General features: G+C 39.9%; 1 protein-coding gene across 13 annotated transcripts in view; it reads left to right on the plus strand.

The window, feature by feature from the left end:
* STXBP5 (syntaxin binding protein 5) overlaps positions 1-19,009 on the plus strand; it is a 180,108-nt gene extending 161,099 nt beyond the window's left edge. For 12 of the 13 annotated variants that reach the window (XM_043511155.1, XM_043511154.1, XM_038393750.2 and 9 more), the window contains 4 exons: positions 12,857-13,022; positions 15,108-15,219; positions 16,495-16,715; positions 17,492-19,009. In XM_043511155.1, the coding sequence (XP_043367090.1) occupies positions 12,857-13,022; positions 15,108-15,219; positions 16,495-16,715; positions 17,492-17,533 (541 nt within the window). In that variant the 3' untranslated portion in view covers positions 17,534-19,009. The remainder of the gene's footprint in view (positions 1-12,856; positions 13,023-15,107; positions 15,220-16,494; positions 16,716-17,491) is intronic. The other variant, XR_006280024.1, reaches the window with a different exon arrangement.
* Positions 19,010-19,371: the final 362 nt, after the last annotated feature.

Raw genomic sequence — 19,371 nt, forward strand, 5'->3', positions numbered from 1 at the left:
AGTCCTACATGCTTTCAAAACATCGCTCAAGAGTGCTGGTCATTTTGGAAGAAGAGAATCACTAAGGAGAAAGAATGAGGAGTACTTGTGGCACCTTAGAGACTAAGAAATGTATTTGAGCATAAGCTTTCGTGGGCTAAAACCCACTTCATCAGATGCATGCAGTGGAAAATATAGTAGGAAGATGCGTGCGCACACACACACACACAAAACATGAAAAAATGGGTGTTGCCATATACACTATAATGAGAGTGATCAATTAAGGTGAGCTATTATCAGCAGGAGAAAAAAACCCTTCTGTAATGATATCAGGATGGCCCATTTCCAACAGTAGACAAGGTGAGAGTAACAGTGGGGGGGGGGAATAAGCATGGGGAAATTTTACTGTGTGTAATGACCCATCCACTCCCAGTCTTATTCAAGCCTAATTTAATGGTGTCCAGTTTGCAAATTAATTCCAATTTAGCAGTCTCTTGCTGGGAGTCTGTTTTTGAAGTTTTTTTGTTGTAATATTGTGACTTTTAGGTCTGTAATTGAGTGACCAGGGAAGTCTCACCCATTTTTTCATGTTGTGTGTATCTACCTTATTTTCCACTGCATGCATCTGATGAAGTGGGTTTTAGCCCACGAAAGCTTATGCTCAAATAAATGTAAAAAGAAAAGGAGTACTTGTGGCACCTTAGAGACTAACAAATTTATTAGAGCATAAGCTTTCGTGAGCTACAGCTCACTTCATCGGATGCATTTGGTGGAAAAAACAGAGGAGAGATTTATATACACACACACAGAGAACATGAAACAATGGGTTTATCATACACACTGTAAGGAGAGTGATCACTTAAGATAAGCCATCACCAACAGCAGGGGGGGGGAAGGAGGAAAACCTTTCATGGTGACAAGCAGGTAGGCTAATTCCAGCAGTTAACAAGAATATCAGAGGGACAGTGGGGGGTGGGGTGGGAGGGAGAAATACCATGGGGAAATAGTTTTACTTTGTGTAATGACTCATCCATTCCCAGTCTCTATTCAAGCCTAAGTTAATTGTATCCAGTTTGCAAATTAATTCCAATTCAGCAGTCTCTCGTTGGAGTCTGTTTTTGAAGCTTTTTTGTTGAAGTATAGCCACTCTTAGGTCTGTGATCGAGTGACCAGAGAGATTGAAGTGTTCTCCAACTGGTTTTTGAATGTTATAATTCTTGACGTCTGATTTGTGTCCATTCATTCTTTTACGTAGAGACTGTCCAGTTTGGCCAATGTACATGGCAGAGGGGCATTGCTGGCACATGATGGCATATATCACATTGGTAGATGCGCAGGTGAACGAGCCTCTGATAGTGTGGCTGATGTGATTAGGCCCTATGATGGTATCCCCTGAATAGATATGTGGACAGAGTTGGCAATGGGCTTTGTTGCAAGGATAGGTTCCTGGGTTAGTGGTTCTGTTGTGTGGTTGCTGGTGAGTATTTGCTTCAGATTGGGGGGCTGTCTGTAAGCAAGGACTGGTCTGTCTCCCAAGATCTGAGAGAGCGATGGCTCGTCCTTCAGAATAGGTTGTAGATCCTTGATGATGCATTGGAGAGGTTTTAGTTGGGGGCTGAAGGTGATGGCTAGTGGCGTTCTGTTGTTTTCTTTGTTGGGCCTGTCCTGTAGTAGGTGACTTCTGGGTACTCTCCTGGCTCTGTCAATCTGTTTCTTCACTTCAGCAGGTGGGTACTGTAGTTGTAGGAATGCATGATAGAGATCTTGTAGGTGTTTGTCTCTGTCTGAGGGGTTGGAGCAAATGCGGTTATATCGTAGCGCTTGGCTGTAGACAATGGATCGAGTGGTATGATCTGGATGAAAGCTAGAGGCATGTAGGTAGGAATAGCGGTCAGTAGGTTTCCGATATAGGGTGGTGTTTATGTGACCATCGCTTATTAGCACCGTAGTGTCCAGGAAGTGGATCTCTTGTGTGGACTGGTCCAGGCTGAGGTTGATGGTGGGATGGAAATTGTTGAAATCATGGTGGAATTCCTCAAGAGCTTCTTTTCCATGGGTCCAGATGATGAAGATGTCATCAATGTAGCGCAAGTAGAGTAGGGGCATTAGGGGACGAGAGCTGAGGAAGCGTTGTTCTAAGTCAGCCATAAAAATGTTGGCATACTGTGGGGCCATGCGGGTACCCATCGCAGTGCCGCTGATTTGAAGGTATACATTGTCACCAAATGTGAAATAGTTATGGGTCAGGACAAAGTCACAAAGTTCTGCCACCAGGTTAGCCGTGACAGTATCAGGGATACTGTTCCTGACGGCTTGTAGTCCATCTTTGTGTGGAATGTTGGTGTAGAGGGCTTCTACATCCATAGTGGCTAGGATGGTGTTTTTAGGAAGATCACCAATGGACTGTAGTTTCCTCAGGAAATCGGTGGTGTCTTGAAGATAGCTGGGAGTGCTGGTAACGAAGGGCCTGAGGAGGGAGTCTACATAGCCAGACAATCCTGCTGTCAGGGTGCCAATGCCTGAGATGATGGGGCGTCCAGGATTTCCAGGTTTATGGATCTTGGGTAGCAGATAGAATACCCCAGGTCGGGGCTCCAGGGGTGTGTCTGTGCGGATTTGTTCTTGTGCTTTTTCAGGGAGTTTCTTGAGCAAATGCTGTAGTTTCTTTTGGTAACTCTCAGTGGGATCAGAGGGTAATGGCTTGTAGAAAGTGGTGTTGGAGAGCTGCCTAGTAGCCTCTTGTTCATACTCCGACCTATTCATGATGACGACAGCACCTCCTTTGTCAGCCTTTTTGATTATGATGTCAGAGTTGTTTCTGAGGCTGTGGATGGCACTGTGTTCTGCATGGCTGAGGTTATGGGGTAAGCGATGCTGCTTTTCCACAATTTCAGCTCGTGCACGTCGGCGGAAGCAGACACACCCCTGGAGCCCCGACCTGGGGTATTCTATCTGCTACCCAAGATCCATAAACCTGGAAATCCTGGACGCCCCATCATCTCAGGCATTGGCACCCTGACAGCAGGATTGTCTGGCTATGTAGACTCCCTCCTCAGGCCCTTCGTTACCAGCACTCCCAGCTATCTTCAAGACATCACCGATTTCCTGAGGAAACTACAGTCCATTGGTGATCTTCCTAAAAACACCATCCTAGCCACTATGGATGTAGAAGCCCTCTACACCAACATTCCACACAAAGATGGACTACAAGCCGTCAGGAACAGTATCCCCGATACTGTCACGGCTAACCTGGTGGCAGAACTTTGTGACTTTGTCCTGACCCATAACTATTTCACATTTGGTGACAATGTATACCTTCAAATCAGCGGCACTGCGATGGGTACCCGCATGGCCCCACAGTATGCCAACATTTTTATGGCTGACTTAGAACAACGCTTCCTCAGCTCTCGTCCCCTAATGCCCCTATTCTACTTGCGCTACATTGATGACATCTTCATCATCTGAACCCATGGAAAAGAAGCTCTTGAGGAATTCCACCATGATTTCAACAATTTCCATCCCACCATCAACCTCAGCCTGGACCAGTCCACACAAGAGATCCACTTCCTGGACACTACGGTGCTAATAAGCGATGGTCACATAAACACCACTCTATATCGGAAACCTACTGACCGCTATTCCTACCTACATGCCTCTAGCTTTCATCCAGATCATACCACTCGATCCATTGTCTACAGCCAAGCGCTACGATATAACCGCATTTGCTCCAACCCCTCAGACAGAGACAAACACCTACAAGATCTCTATCATGCATTCCTACAACTACAATACCCACCTGCTGAAGTGAAGAAACAGATTGACAGAGCCAGAAGAGTACCCAGAAGTCACCTACTACAGGACAGGCCCAACAAAGAAAACAACAGAACGCCACTAGCCATCACCTTCAGCCCCCAACTAAAACCCCTCCAACGCATCATCAAGGATCTACAACCTATTCTGAAGGACGAGCCATCGCTCTCTCAGATCTTGGGAGACAGACCAGTCCTTGCTTACAGACAGCCCCCCAATCTGAAGCAAATACTCACCAGCAACCACACAACAGAACCACTAACCCAGGAACCTATCCTTGCAACAAAGCCCGTTGCCAACTCTGTCCACATATCTATTCAGGGGATACCATCATAGGGCCTAATCACATCAGCCACACTATCAGAGGCTCGTTCACCTGCGCATCTACCAATGTGATATATGCCATCATGTGCCAGCAATGCCCCTCTGCCATGTACATTGGCCAAACTGGACAGTCTCTACGTAAAAGAATGAATGGACACAAATCAGACGTCAAGAATTATAACATTCAAAAACCAGTTGGAGAACACTTCAATCTCTCTGGTCACTCGATCACAGACCTAAGAGTGGCTATACTTCAACAAAAAAGCTTCAAAAACAGACTCCGACGAGAGACTGCTGAATTGGAATTAATTTGCAAACTGGATACAATTAACTTAGGCTTGAATAGAGACTGGGAATGGATGAGTCATTACACAAAGTAAAACTATTTCCCCATGGTATTTCTCCCTCCCACCCCACCCCCCACTGTCCCTCTGATATTCTTGTTAACTGCTGGAATTAGCCTACCTGCTTGTCACCATGAAAGGTTTTCCTCCTTCCCCCCCCCTGCTGTTGGTGATGGCTTATCTTAAGTGATCACTCTCCTTACAGTGTGTATGATAAACCCATTGTTTCATGTTCTCTGTGTGTGTGTATATAAATCTCTCCTCTGTTTTTTCCACCAAATGCATCCGATGAAGTGAGCTGTAGCTCACGAAAGCTTATGCTCTAATAAATTTGTTAGTCTCTAAGGTGCCACAAGTACTCCTTTTCTTTTTGCGAATACAGACTAACACGGCTGCTACTCTGAAACCTCAAATAAATGTGTTAGTCTCTAAGGTGCCACAAGTACTTCTCATTCTTTTTGCTGATACAGACTAACACGGCTACCACTCTGAAACTAAGGAGAAGTTTATTCTGTTAATCTTATCATCCAGTCTTCTCCCAGTCACAAGATATAACTATTTCTAAATTAACAAATTAATCCAAAATGATGGCTAATTAAAATGTCAAAGAAAGTGATCATAAATATGTCATTTAACTTGAAATATTTAAAATAGATGGAAAAAATTATCCTTCAAACTTGTGTGGAAACAAGATGCTTCAGATAGACACATAGATAGTAAATTATATAATGTTACTGTATTTTAGGATATAATAAAAGAAAAATTTTGTATTGATTCATATCGTTTTATATAAATCTAGTATATAAAAGAGGGGTGTCAACCATCTGATTTGGATCCAGCACACTCGATGTATTTGTTTCTCACTTGAAATATGCAGATTGTGTTGAATCTAAGGCAGGATTGGCCAACCTGTGGCTCCGGAGCCACATGCCCCTCTTCAGAATTTAATATGCGGCTCCTTGTATAGGCACTAACTCTGGAGCTGGAGCTACCGGTGCCAATTTTCCAATGTGCTGGGGGTGCTCACTGCTCAAACCCTGGCTCTGCTGCAGGCCCTACTCCCACTTCACCCCCCCTCCCCTGAGCCTGCCATGCCCTCGTTCCCTCCCCCCGCCAGAGTCTCTTGCATGCCACGAAACAGCTGATTGGGAAGTGTGGGGAGGGAGGGGAAGGCACTGATCAGTGGGGCTGCCAGCATATGGGAAGCGCTGGGAGCTAGGTGGGCAGGAGGGGAGAGCTGATGGGGGGCTGCTGATGTATTACTGTGGCTCTTTGGCAATGTACGTTGGTAAATTCTTGCTCCTGCTCAGGCTCAGGTTGGCCACCTCTGATCTAAGCCTTCATTTAAGAAGTGTGTAGTTCAGGGTTGCAAGGAAGTTGTTCAAAATAGTAAATGATGCAGTGTTACCTCACTCAGTGTGCAGACAGCCTAAAAATATGGCTCTGAGATGTATGACCTTCCCTACTCCTGGTAACTCTGAGCCTAATTATGGCACTTAAATGTCTGCATAATTACTGTATTTCATTGCTAATCATTTTAGCAGATGTAAAGGGAAAGCAAGCCCAGAGGTAGTGGGAATTATGACTTGTTACTGGGAGGATATACAGAGGGAAGAACTGAGGAGATAAGGGAAACAGGGACGAGGGAGACAAACAATGATAGGAGGATGGGAAAGGAAGAGAAAAAAGGGCAGAAATAGGGATGGTCCTAAAGGTGAGCATATTTGTCCACTAAGTGATGCTGAACATGACATTAAAGTATTCAACAAATAATAAATAGCTTCAGTTATGACATCTTGACCATATTCTACCCTCCTTCTTTGTGCAAACTCCACACTGACATCAGAGGTAAATATTCCTAAACTGGTAGCCTGGCCCATGGATGACACTAAAATTTTATAGTTGAATGAAGTACACCTCATATACGGTCCTATTACATATGGTTTGGCTATGTACATTGGTAAAAATCTAGTATAGTTTTACGGCTTCCATTAATTGGCAGCACGGTTCTGTTTGTTTGGCATACTACAACGTTCTTTTCTTAATATTACTAATCTCACAACTTGAAAATCCCGAGAAGGGAATTATGATTTGATGATCATAATGATATAAAAATTAAATGTTAGCAGCCCCTTGTTTTCCTTACTCTCCCCCTCTTGTTTTACATTTTGCAGTTTATTTTGGAGTTGCTCTTTTTTAGAAAAATATATTTGTAAGTTTTCAGGCATTTCATACTTAGTTTAATCATGTCTGAACTTGAAAGTCCTAGAAAATACTTCAGAATTTTATAGGAAATTTGCCCTTAAAAATAGCCTTCTAGACTACTGTGGGCTACGCTTAGTGTTTGTTATTGAACAAGTCCATATATATTTCACACCTCACCATTCCCAGTGCTAAGAGAATGAGAGCGCTTCCTCATTATTGAGAACTGGCATCAAGAAATAGATCAAGACTTCCACTCACAGTTGAGTTTAAAATCTGCATTGATTCTTATTTTGTGGGGTGTTGATAATAACCATAGTGCCTACGATATTTATCATTTCCCCTTATGAAATGGAGTATGCCTTCAGTCCACTCCATCATCAATCTGTGACAACAGTTGATTCACCAGTAAATTTACAGATCCAGTACTTGGCGTGTTCTCCATTTCTGGTCTTTCAAGACATATTGGAATATAGGCATACCATGTGCAATATGAAGTCTTCAGCCCTGAGTTGAAAGGAAAATGACAGAATTTCCTTTATCTTTTGAGGACAACCTGTTTGTTTAACATGGACATTGTGCTCAGTATTGTACAAACTTACTGTAAATTGTCGTGTGGTCCCTGTCCCAAACAGCTTAAATCCAAATTAAACATAGACAATAGTCAGAATATATGTAGCACACATTTTTAAATGAAACCATTCTACAGTGGGTTATCATACAAAGGTCTCATGGAAAATGCATACTTGACGGAATACAGGAAAGTCTTTTGAACAAGAGGATGGAGTTTCAAAAGTAGGGAATAGCATGAAAGAAGGTCCAAAAATGAGAGCAAAGATTAAACATGGAGAGCTAAGAGCATAAAGAGGAGGGAACGTGTGTAGATATAAGCAAGGACAGATTTGTGCCAAGATTTTGAGATGAGAAAATCTGAATTTGTGAAAAGCAAGAGTAAGCCAATGAAGGGAATTTCACTGTCTACTGCACTCTCCTCTTTATAAATGGATCCAATTTTTAGGTATTTTTCTGGTTATCTATGGCATTAGCTGCATCATTCTCCTTCATTCTGGAAAAGTATTTCTCAAATAGGCAAAGGTTTGTTTTTTTAAAAAAATGGCTTCTCATCAGTAAAGCAGGTCAAGACTCTTCCAAAGCGTCAATGTCTTGTTTTTTTATTTTTTTGTAAAGCCTGACTAAAATGTCAGGCATTATCAGGCATCAAAATAGAGTTGAGCTTTTTGTAAATTATTCTTCTTGACCTACTGGTATCAGTCACTGCCAATGAGAGGTCCAGAAATTTACACACCTTCCATCCTACTCCTCTAGACAAGCTGTTTAGGAGTTTAGATAAATGGGGTAGAAAGAGGCTACACACAAATAGCTCTTCTAATGATGCTGGCAAACCACCAAATTCTGATAGCTTAGAGACCATCTGTTGTGAAGCAGGGTTTTTCTAGATCTGCTTAAAATCATTCTGTAGTTAGATTCACAGTTTTTAATTGTTCTTGGTTCAGGTTGTTTTCCACACAACTGTACGAGTATAAATATGTGGAGACTAAATCATGAGAACTACATTGTGCAGGGAGGTTAGCAAACACTGTAGCAAGTCGGTCATTTTCTCTCTACTCCTGCTGAAACGTGAATTACTGTTTTCACTGCAGACCCCATTTCTGTCTCTCGGTTTTGGGAATCCAATTCTATTTCTCAGTGTTGACCTGCACAGTACTAGCACATCTGCTGCTGTTCTACCAATCTCAATTTTGACACACTGACAAAATTTGAAGAATGTGTCACTTTTCCTCTCCATTTTACACCCATCTCTCCTTCACCAATTCAAGGATTCACCTCTCAGCCACCAAGTGTCCAGCCAGAATTTGGAGACACTCCTTTCAGAGTTAATTAATACCATTCTAAACAGGTCACTGAGGAGGTTACAGGTACTCCCTCCACCCAAGGCTCAGTATGCTATCAATGCAGTGTCTGCAGTGCTTGCTAATCTGCAAAGAATAAGCAAATGGGAGCAGAAACCAAATGTCCTACATGGCACTACAGAGCATAGGGCCAAAAAGTACTGTCTACGCTAGGAAAGTTCTGTAAAAAGGTTTCATTGTTGCTAACACTGGTTCAGCTCCACCAGTGTTATCAATGTTGGGAACCTCAGTGTAGCTGACCTGATGACTGCTGCTGACATTTTCAAGTAGCTCTGCTCTAAATCTAACTAATTGACCCAATTTGGACTTCCTCTTTAAGCAAATCCCTTATTCAAACTAAACCTCTTGTTAAATTATGAGCATGAGACTCTCTTTAATATTTTAGGTTGCTGACTTAAATGCAGTACGTGAATTTTTAAATATCAAAGCTCCAAGCAGTATGAGCTACTAGATGTATTGACAGAGAAAATGATGGTTTTTCTGTACAGGATTCTTACTCCAGGATCTTAATCCTTGAGCAAAAAACAAGTGAAACTACCAAAGCTCTTAATGTTTTTTGGTTCCCGAAGACAGTGACAGTAGATACCATCATAAGCCCGGTCACTGGTCATTGCACACACTAGCTTATCCACTGCTTTGGGATCTTAAATTTTGTTCATTCTTGACAACGATCAGCAAAGGAGCATCCCTTGGGTGCTGCGCTTTTCCCCACCACCACTCCAACTCTTCCACCGTGCCCCATTTTAGTGATGGTGTCTCATTTCTCTTTGTCCCCTTTGCTTTCCAGGCATGTCCAATTTTTCATTGTTCAGTTAGTTTTTCTGAAGCTCTTTTCCCACTGCAAGTCTGGGAAAACCACTAATATGCCAGTTCCCAACTTCTTAAGAGCCAAAACTTTTGGTTCTGTGGTCCAACTTTTAATTTCAGTGTCGAGTGCTCTGGTCTTTTGACATCACTGACTTGGCACTTTGGTGCTTTTGCTTGGTGTTTCAGTGCTCTTGCTCATTAGTTTTGCTTTGTAATTTCAACAATTATTGCTTTAGTTCTTTTCCAAGGATTCTACTCCTGTTCATTTCCATAGCTATTTGTTCTTTCAGGGAGTTGTTTGTTTCTTAGGAAGGAAGGACACATCAGTTTCAAGGGATGATGCATCAGAAAGATGTCATTACTTCAGTAAATGTCCTGTATCCTTGGGAATTTTAATATGCTATGCAGGAGTGTTCTGCATCTTCAGTTGTCACCATATGCACTCACGTGTTTCCCATAACACTCAAATTGCTAGTTGAGGTACCTCATCTGGCACAAGGCCAATCAGAGTGCTTTGAAAGAGATCTTCAAAGTATAAACCTGAGTCAGTTTTGATTGCTAATCATGGAAATGAAAACTCAGTGTTGGCACTGCCTGTGTCAACAGAGACCCAATTTACCTGTAGGGTCAGTGGCCTAGCTTCACCACCAAAGTGTCCTGTATCTTCCTGAAAGCTGGACTCCATCATAGGCTGAATCCACTGGCATCTAGGTGTTGGCAATTGAAGTTAGTGGTAATGACCTGAATTGATAACTGATCAAAGAAGTTTTAGATGGTCACCCAGGGAGCCTTCATTCTCTTTTAGAGGCAGAAGACTGGCAATATGCTCTTGATCTGTAGACACTTACATGCTAGGAATACATGTCAGGAATTGAGCATCTCCAGTTCCTTTTATCTGATGAATGCTATCAATTTTGTATTGTCTCTTTTGGGCTAGCATTGAAGCCACCTGGCTATACAAAATTCTCAGCAGTAATAGAAGTCTGTTTGCACAGGCTGAAAGTGTATGTGTTTTCCTACTTGAACAATTGGCTGTTCAATTACACCACTCTGGGGGTTTCAAAGGATCAGTCTTTCACCACTGATTATGAACTACCCAGTGTTCCAACTTGTCCCTAGCAATCAATTGGCATATATCAGAATTCAGCCAGATATGGTTTAACTCTCAAAGCATTCTTAGCCCAGGGCAGGATCTGGGACTGCTGGTCTGGTGGAAAGGATATGCAAGAGCCAGCAAGTGACATCTTGGATGATGCTACAAATGTTTGGCCTTGTGAGGCAGCTGCAGTGGACCTTGAAGCAAGAAACACATGGCCTTTCACATCCCATTAGTATGACACAGTATGATATTCCGGCCTGAGTGGCCTGGTAGCAGACCAGGCATAACCCTCTTTAGGGAATGGATTTCCAAATGCCACCTATTCACATTGTAGTGCAGAAACTGCTTGAACAACCTTCTTCACCTGTCTGAGTCTAACCTAAAGTCTAGGTCCATCTAAATTCATTGGGTAGCTGTTTTGACTTATCATGCATTGGTCAAAGATAGATCAGTGCTTCCACAGACCCTCATCATCAGGTTCATGCAGGGACTCAGGGCTTGACATATTTTACCACCCTTTCCAATTAAAATGCCTCCTGTGTCATGGAACGTTAATATTGTCCTGACAAATTGTTTGTTTTAAAACACTCTGTGATGATTTTCCTTGTAGCAGAGACTTGAGCTTGCAGAGTGCATGAATTTCAGACTCCAGTAACTGATGCTCCTAGACCAACCTTTACTAGGATTAGTTGGTGCTGCAGAGTAATCTTCAAAGTAGTGAGGGGGCTCCACCTTACTGAGCATATTGGCAGGACAACATTTTTCTCAAAATCACAGGCCCAGGCAAAGCCCTTCTCTAGGTCCATAATATTAAAAGTTCCTTCCATTCTAATGGAGCAGACAAAATACCTCACACAAAGTCCACCCAATATATTGCTTTGTTTGATATCCATCACTAAGATAGTTGTGATTGACCTAGCTTGAAGCTGGAAAAACGTGTTGGCTCAATCAACCTTAGAGCAACTTCCTCTCTGTCTTCAGTTATTTCTATTTCAGATGCATTCAGGCCAGCCACTTCATCCCTGCACCACATATTTACAAAGCAATACTGCTTGAATTCAGCCCCTACAGAGGAATCCTGCTTTAGTCTCTTTCCTGCAGAACCTATTTCTGAAACAGGGCAGCAAACTCTCCACCTCCTTGATATGTTTCTTAAGAGATGTCCCTTTAGTTGGCTATGTATTTGAAATTTTGTTTTCTACAGGCTATCAGGCTTGATATTTTGAAGAGATATCTCATGTGAAGAAAAAACCTTCTTGTATATTTTGTTGCTATTACCCTTTTTCTTCTTTGCTGCTTGTTTTTCATTTTTGCCTTTACATTTTTTTAAATCTCCAGGAGTTAGAGTCCTACACTACTCGTATCTTCAGAGTAGGAGGAAACTACTTGGCATGTAATTTTTCAGTTCTGAAGATAACCTCTTGCATGACTTTTTTGTTTTCTCACCCAAGTTCCTAAGGGAACTTTAAGATGGTGGTCTGTCTTTGTTTGTATTGAGTAATTAATCTTTCCAGTCATTTTTTTTATGATTAGCTAACTTATTTCGGGGGTGGGGGTGTAGGAAAGCAATACTTCCCAATAACATAAGAAGCTAACTGAAGAGTTCCAAGGATGATGTTTACAGCCCAGAGATTGTATGTCATCACCAGTACGGGGCATGGTTTATGGTCTATCCTTCTATGGCTGCCTTTGGAGAGTTCAGCCTGACTTGTTCTAGTGAGGCCAAGAAGTGAGAATCCTGCAAGGTTATATATTTAAAAAAAAAAAAAGTACAAGGTAGGTAAGCTTTGTTTCCTCTTAAAATGCAACCAAATTAGGGAAAAGGGGAGACTAGTTCACACCAAAATGGTAGAAATCTTTTTCTTGAGTACTTTCCATGCCCATTTCCCTATGAATAGAATAGATGCTCTTAAAAAAAAAAATTACACAATGAAATAAAGTCTCTTCTAGTGAAACTCTACTTCTTCCAGAAGCGATCTATCTTGATTTTATAGTGTAGGTTTAAAAGAGTGTGTGTATACTAATATGAAAGGGCAGTAAAATTGTGTGCTAGAAATTAATTGTTCAATGCTACTTTAAATTTTAGGCGATAGACTTTTGTACTACCGGGTGGGTTTTTAGGTCTAAAAACAAGGAGCTACCTCGTTCGCTACATGTTGTTTGTTATCACTGAGGTTTCATGCCCCCACTGAATTATACTTGCTTGAGACCAGTCTACTGCAGTACTGTTAGTAATGTGATTAAAAAGGATAAGAGGAAGAAGAGCGTACTATAGTTTGAAAATATAAGTTGAGAAACTGAACAATAATAATAAAGGTAGTCTTCCTTAACTTAAATGATCTTTTAATTCTCTTCTCAAGTTTGCCAAGTTTAAGGCCGTTGTTGGATGTATATTACCTGCCACTTACTAACATGCGGATAGCCAGAACATTCTGCTTCACCAACAATGGACAGGCGTTGTATCTTGTCTCACCTACAGAAATCCAGAGAATCACATACAGTCAAGAAACTTGTGAAAACCTACAGGTAAAGATTAGACTGTTAATACTGTTGTTTCTTCATAAATAGGTATCCTCTACAGGTCCCAGATCTTAATTCTTGATAATCACATGGTAGATTAAAACCCCTGCTAAAGAAGCTATGGTGCACTGGAGGGCTTTACAGTATATAACACATCATGATTTCTGGTGCTTCAGTTCCCTTTCTGCCAAATCGTGCTGAAACATCCCGTGTACGTCTGTGGGGCAGTCTTTTCCTTTTTTTGGTCAGTCATGTTCCATGTTAAACTTCCTTGATAATTCTTGCAGTTAAGGACTTCAAAATTCCTCCAGTCAAAATGGGTAGTAATCAAAGATGCATGCTGCCAGAAGCAGGGAGCATATACTCAAGGCATTTTGATTGACACATTATGTTGTGGGAATTTCAGAGACGAAGCATGAGATTCCCATCTCTTTTTTTGGCCCCATATGACAAATAAAAGGTTCAGAGCAGCATAAAGGGACTCCATAAGCGTCAATTCCGGATGGGGAAGAATTCTCACAGTGTTGGAACTGTGGAGGATGCATGTGCAACAAGCAACATGTTGCAGGATTTGGGCATTATCCTTTTTTGGAAAATCTTCAACATCAGTGCATAGTTGGAAGCATGTAAGCATACAAGCCTGATTCTTAGTCCACTTAGTCATCTGTTCCGGCTTTATAACTCTCATAAGAATAATTTAGATGAAAATGGAACTGACCATTAAATACCAAGATGTGTTGCATACTGTGTACACTTCAAGAAAAGGAGTACTTGTGGCACCTTAGAGACTTACAAATTTTTTAGAGCATAAGCTTTCGTGAGCTACAGCTCACTTCATCGGATGCATCCGATGGTGAAAATAATGGTGAAAATTCCACCATTATGTCTACTTCTCACAAAAGGGATGGGACCAAAGAGTAGGGATCTAGAGAGGACCCAGCACTTCAGAACTTCAATCAAAGATAAGGGTGTTTTCATGTATCTGTATGCCATTAAGTGCAAATTTTAATATCACTGTAGAAACAGAAATTCTGGGATAGAAACAGGAATTCTATCCTCCAACAACCATCAGGAATGTGTGCACTGTACATCTTCTTATACCATTACATATGTATCTATTTTAGAGTTAAGTTCATGAGAACTATTGCTCCCATACTGGTGGATTAGTTATTTTCCATGTTAATGAGCCCTCTGGGTGAAACAGAGAACCAAATGAAAAAAGTGTCCCTGAAAGGATGACATTTTGCAGGAGTTTTCAAGTAACACAATCGGGGTGAAATCTTGGCCTTACTGAAGTCATTAACTTCAGTGGAGCCAGGATTTCACCCTGGAATTCTAAAAAGTGAATCCATGAGTATCCAGTCGCTGTCCATCCTAATGTTATCTCATTTTAAAAATTCCAGAACTAAGACAGATTTTCAGCCACAGCTATAAGTCAGAGGAAAAGGAGCTGAGTGTTTGTTTTAATTGGACCTGATTTACATGTTCTTGAATTTGTATGTTTTGCATATTTAGAAGTCAGAAAAAAACATAAAGGCAGCTCGTTATATAATGAAGACATGGTGTCACAATGAAATATTAGATAGCCACAGACTTATGTATCAGAAGCTATGGAAATGACTTGATGTCTTGAAATTACCCAATATTTAAAAATTAGTCAGGATAACGTGATCTACATATAAAGTTTGGACATAAACTGGACATGTAGAAATGTGGCAAATGTAGTTTCAGCAGGAAAAGAGTTAGTGTTGCCCAATTTTTAGTTGAGGGAAGACATTGCTATTCTTAAATATTTATTTTCAAGTACTCTTGTATTACAAGCTCAAACTATTAGATAGCAGATGACTTTGAAGAGTTTCCTGATCTGTTCTTGACTTCTATTCAGGCATATTGCCAAATATAGAAGATAAAATTCTTCTGAATATCTGCTGCAAAGTTCCGTCCTAGTGTGAATACGTTGCATTATGAAATTGCAAACCCTGAAGGTAGATGGTTTAAAGTGAAAATGGACTACAGTAGTCTTATGTTTTTATAAGAGACTTTAAAAAGGAAATATGTTGTTTCTAGCAATAATTTTTTTTCATTACAAAGGAAATGTTGGGTGAGCTCTTCACTCCAGTAGAAACACCAGAAGCCCCAAATAGGGGTTTCTTTAAAGGTCTGTTTGGAGGTGGTGCACAGTCACTCGACAGAGAAGAACTCTGTAAGTTCATTTCTTTTATTCTGAAAAGCATTTCCACATGAGGAAAGTGGTGAACCATGCAGAATGTATTTAAATATTCTGTACAAATTGTACATTAAAAGAAGATTAATGATGCAAAGAGAAGCACTCAGAAACCAGGAAATAAGATTTCCTGTACAAACATAACTCTCATATTTATATGCAATATAATGCAATCCTTAAGTACGAGATCACATTACTTTCCACCTGAATATTCTGCCTCGTTTATGCAGGGGTTGGATGGTACAATAAGTTAAACAGCTGATACATAATTATATTAATCATCGCCATTCATATGTGGCCTCATACCTGATTCACCCAGTGTACTGATTACTCAAATATGGGAGGGAAGTGGTAAATAATGAAGCAGACAGGTCAGTAATACAGAAAGATCTGGATCACATTTTAATATGGCTAAATGTAAAGTTATAAATCTAAAAACAAAGAATGTAGACCATACTTACAAAATAGGTAACTTTATCCTGGGAAGCGGTGACTCTGGGGGGGAAAACCACCATTACCTAAAACAACCACATTTCTGCATGAAACCTAAAAGTTTGACAAAGTTTTATATAAGTATCTTAAAATGTCTTCAGAATGGTAGTTCAATTCATTGATGCCATTCTTTTTAAAAGCACTCAGTAATATAATTCTATATTGTTAAATGGAATGAGAACCATTCTGTATGGAAATATAAAATCTGATCAGAAAATCTCAAGATATTGCAATAACCCTTTCAACCAGAAATGTGCATATTCTGATCGCAGTAAGAATAAATTGAAATGGAAATTTAAAAAAATAATGCTCCAGAAATTACGAGTAATTTTTTTATATCTTTTTTTTATATTATTTTGTTTTCTTAAGCTAAGACTTAAACAGATTATTATAAAAAATATTTTTTCTCTGATGAAATGACCTGACACACACAAAATAATCAATATGATTTTTAATCAGGTCTGCCATTAGGTATTTGGTGTCCTAAGTGAAAAATAATTTGGCCCCTCTTTTGACTAATGGAAAAAAGTAGTAATTTTACAGTAGCATATGATGTGAGGTTAATAGTATTTTTTTTAAACAGTAGTATTTGTTTTTTGTTTTCGTCCAACAGAATGCTTAAATGGATGATCATTTTGAGTTAAATTCCTAATTTTTTCTGCTTTGAAGTTGGAGTTAAACAGTGTCTAATGTTACCACTAATTAGTTTATAGGAAGCCTTATTTTTCTGTTTTGGGTATCTTGTTCCTTAAATGTATGTAGTTGGAGAATCAGCATCTGGAAAGGCATCAAGAAGTCTTGCTCAGCATATTCCAGGGCCTGGTGGTATTGAAGGTGTTAAAGGATCAGCATCTGGAGTAATTGGTGAATTAGCACGAGCCAGGATTGCACTAGACGAAAGAGGGCAGAAACTAGGAGAATTGGACGAAAGAACAGCTGCTATGCTAAGTAGTGCTGATTCTTTCTCTAAACATGCTCATGAGGTGAGTCCTTTTAGTGCATCAACATGGTGCTATATCAGAGTTGTCTGAGATGTGCAATTAACTTTATATTCACTGAAAAAGAGAAAAGATCCCCAAGAAATGGGAATCAATATGATTAATACTTAACACTTCCTTTGTCTTCCTATGGAGCATCACATTTTCCCCTAATGGTTAAGCTGACAATGTCTGCTATTAAAGTAACCAGCCTCACCATATAAGAATTTTTTACATAGCTGAACTGTGCCTATCTGGCACATGTCATGGTGAAACCGCAGGTTAGTTGCCATTGTTAAAGGAATTCATGTCATGGAGTTGGGTATCTTTTTACTTTTACATTATGTACATGTTCTATTTACACTATGCACACGAGCCCAGAGGACCTTAAATGCAGAGAGACCAACTGTATTGTTTCTACAAACAATTGCAGAAATCCCAGTTTGATCATTCAGAGCAGCCACCAGGAACAGATACCCTCATTGCTGGCCCTCCAGATCTCTGCCTGTCCTGCTACCTCCCACTGAACTTTCACCCTCACAATCAGGAGCCAGAAAGGCAGCAGCAGATTCACCCTTAGCAGATTTGTGATGGAATCTGCTGATATTACTGTTGAAGAAATTCATCACAATGTGAAAAACTTTGTGAGATAATGAAAAATAAAGAACGGATTGTCTTTTATGTGATTGTATCTCTGCATGTATATGGCACTGTATGGAAATGTTAATTTATTTATATTTATTTATATATGTATTTATCTTTATCTTTTTGTTTATTTTTAGATGATGATGAAGTACAAAGATAAGAAGTGGTACCAGTTCTGACAACCTACATCCAAATAGATCAATTTAACTTTATCTTGAGGAGGGAAAATGTCCTTTTTTGCTTTTAATTAATTTCTGCAGGACCATTGGAGTTGGAGGAGTATTCACTGTCTGTTGGATAGTGTTGTTTCCTAGCACAAATCATACAGTTTTACCTCAGTCATATGGCTTTAACTGAGGAGCATTATATTTAACACAGACGCACACAAAAACTTGAGTGTTTGTCATAGCTGTGGATTTACTCCGCGCTTGGGAACAGAGGTGACACAGGACACTTGGAGAAGAGAGGCAAAGGGGAAAAGATGCAAGATGGGCAGTGGCAATGCAGGATTGATCCTGTGTTTATATGTCATATGCGAAAAGTTTCTGTGTTGTTGTAACTGCTGCCAGTGTTTCACCCTCCTGTGAGGAGAGGCAATAAATCAGGGGTCCAAGAGCTGGAATAAAGTTGTTTGTCTTACTGAACTATATAAATAGCTGACTTTCACCTACCCTCCCTTCCATTACTACTGAAGAAGAGTTAAACTCTGTTTGCTACCATTTCTTTGATCAGACAAGCTGGAAGTCTGAAAGATCCATATTGAAAATGTATATACAGTTGACCTGTTCATAGTCTCTTCTTGGACCCCTGATCTAGTATTCTTGTATTCACATCATACTTTGTCAAGTGCAAAACAAAAGGATAAAACATTTTTGCATTAAAAAAAACTCAAGTGAATAATATGACTGAATTGTGTATCATGCTGAGAGTTTTCATTTGTGTTCAGGCTGTGCGAAGTGAAAAGTGAAAACATGTCCATTGTGGTGAGAAGAATATTTCAGTGTCTTTTATGTATCTTCTTTCATTTAGCTAAATCTTTCCCGCTCCCCTCTTTCCCCACACAAAAAACCAACCAACCAATTATTGGTTCAGTTTGTAAAATTTGTGTTGGCTATCGGTTTCGTTCATCCTGTGAATTTTTATAAATGTTTAACAGAGTATCTTTTTACAGCTCTTTAATTAAAATTGTTGAGATGGTTCTAAGCAAAAACTGTAGCTAACTTATATCCCCCTTTTGTTCTTTATTACCAAATCAAATAACCTTGGACTCAGGTTTGAAACAGTTTTAAACTCAGTGAAGATGCTGTTTCAAGGATAAGGGCAAGCATCTAATGTTAAGTATCTATCAGTCTTTTAGTTCATTTCTTAAATCCTGTTTGTAGAGCTACTGTACAAGTCTGTATCTTAGTAGCTTCAAACATTCAAGACCTACTTAAAGATTGGAGTTAGTCTGCAAAACTATGTTTTCAGTAAATGGATATGATACTGAAAATGAACAATAAAGAGGTTCTCAGTATTTCATGAAATGGAGGACCACACTTTAAATTTGGGCAGGAAAAAAAGTAAGCATTGTGCTAAATCAAAGCAGCATATTGGGTTAGCGTATGACTGCTGCACCAAAGCCATAACTGTAGGGATGAACAGAGTTAGAAAGAGACAAATCCCTGAGAAGAAAATGTTTGCATTGTAAAAACTGCATGATTTCATTATTTTAATCTCAAATTGGAAATAGTGACTAATTGCGTTTTGCAAGGGGAAATAGAGAATAACAGCAGAGAAGTTTTCTGAAAAGTTTCCCATATTGAATCATTAAGATAAACTCCTTCTAGCACCGTAGCTCTACATATTTGTCATGCACTCCTCTTCAGGAATTCCCAGGGCAAAATTTATGTTTATATCTAATTAAAAATGCTGTCATGGGTATATAAGCTTATGGTAAACTTGGCTTATTATTTGAGAGATGCAAAATGTGAAGGGTTTCAGAGTAGCAGCTGTGTTAGTCTGTATTCGCAAAAGA

This window comes from Dermochelys coriacea, chromosome 3 (assembly GCF_009764565.3).
Source record: "Dermochelys coriacea isolate rDerCor1 chromosome 3, rDerCor1.pri.v4, whole genome shotgun sequence".
NCBI lineage: Eukaryota > Metazoa > Chordata > Testudines > Dermochelyidae > Dermochelys > Dermochelys coriacea.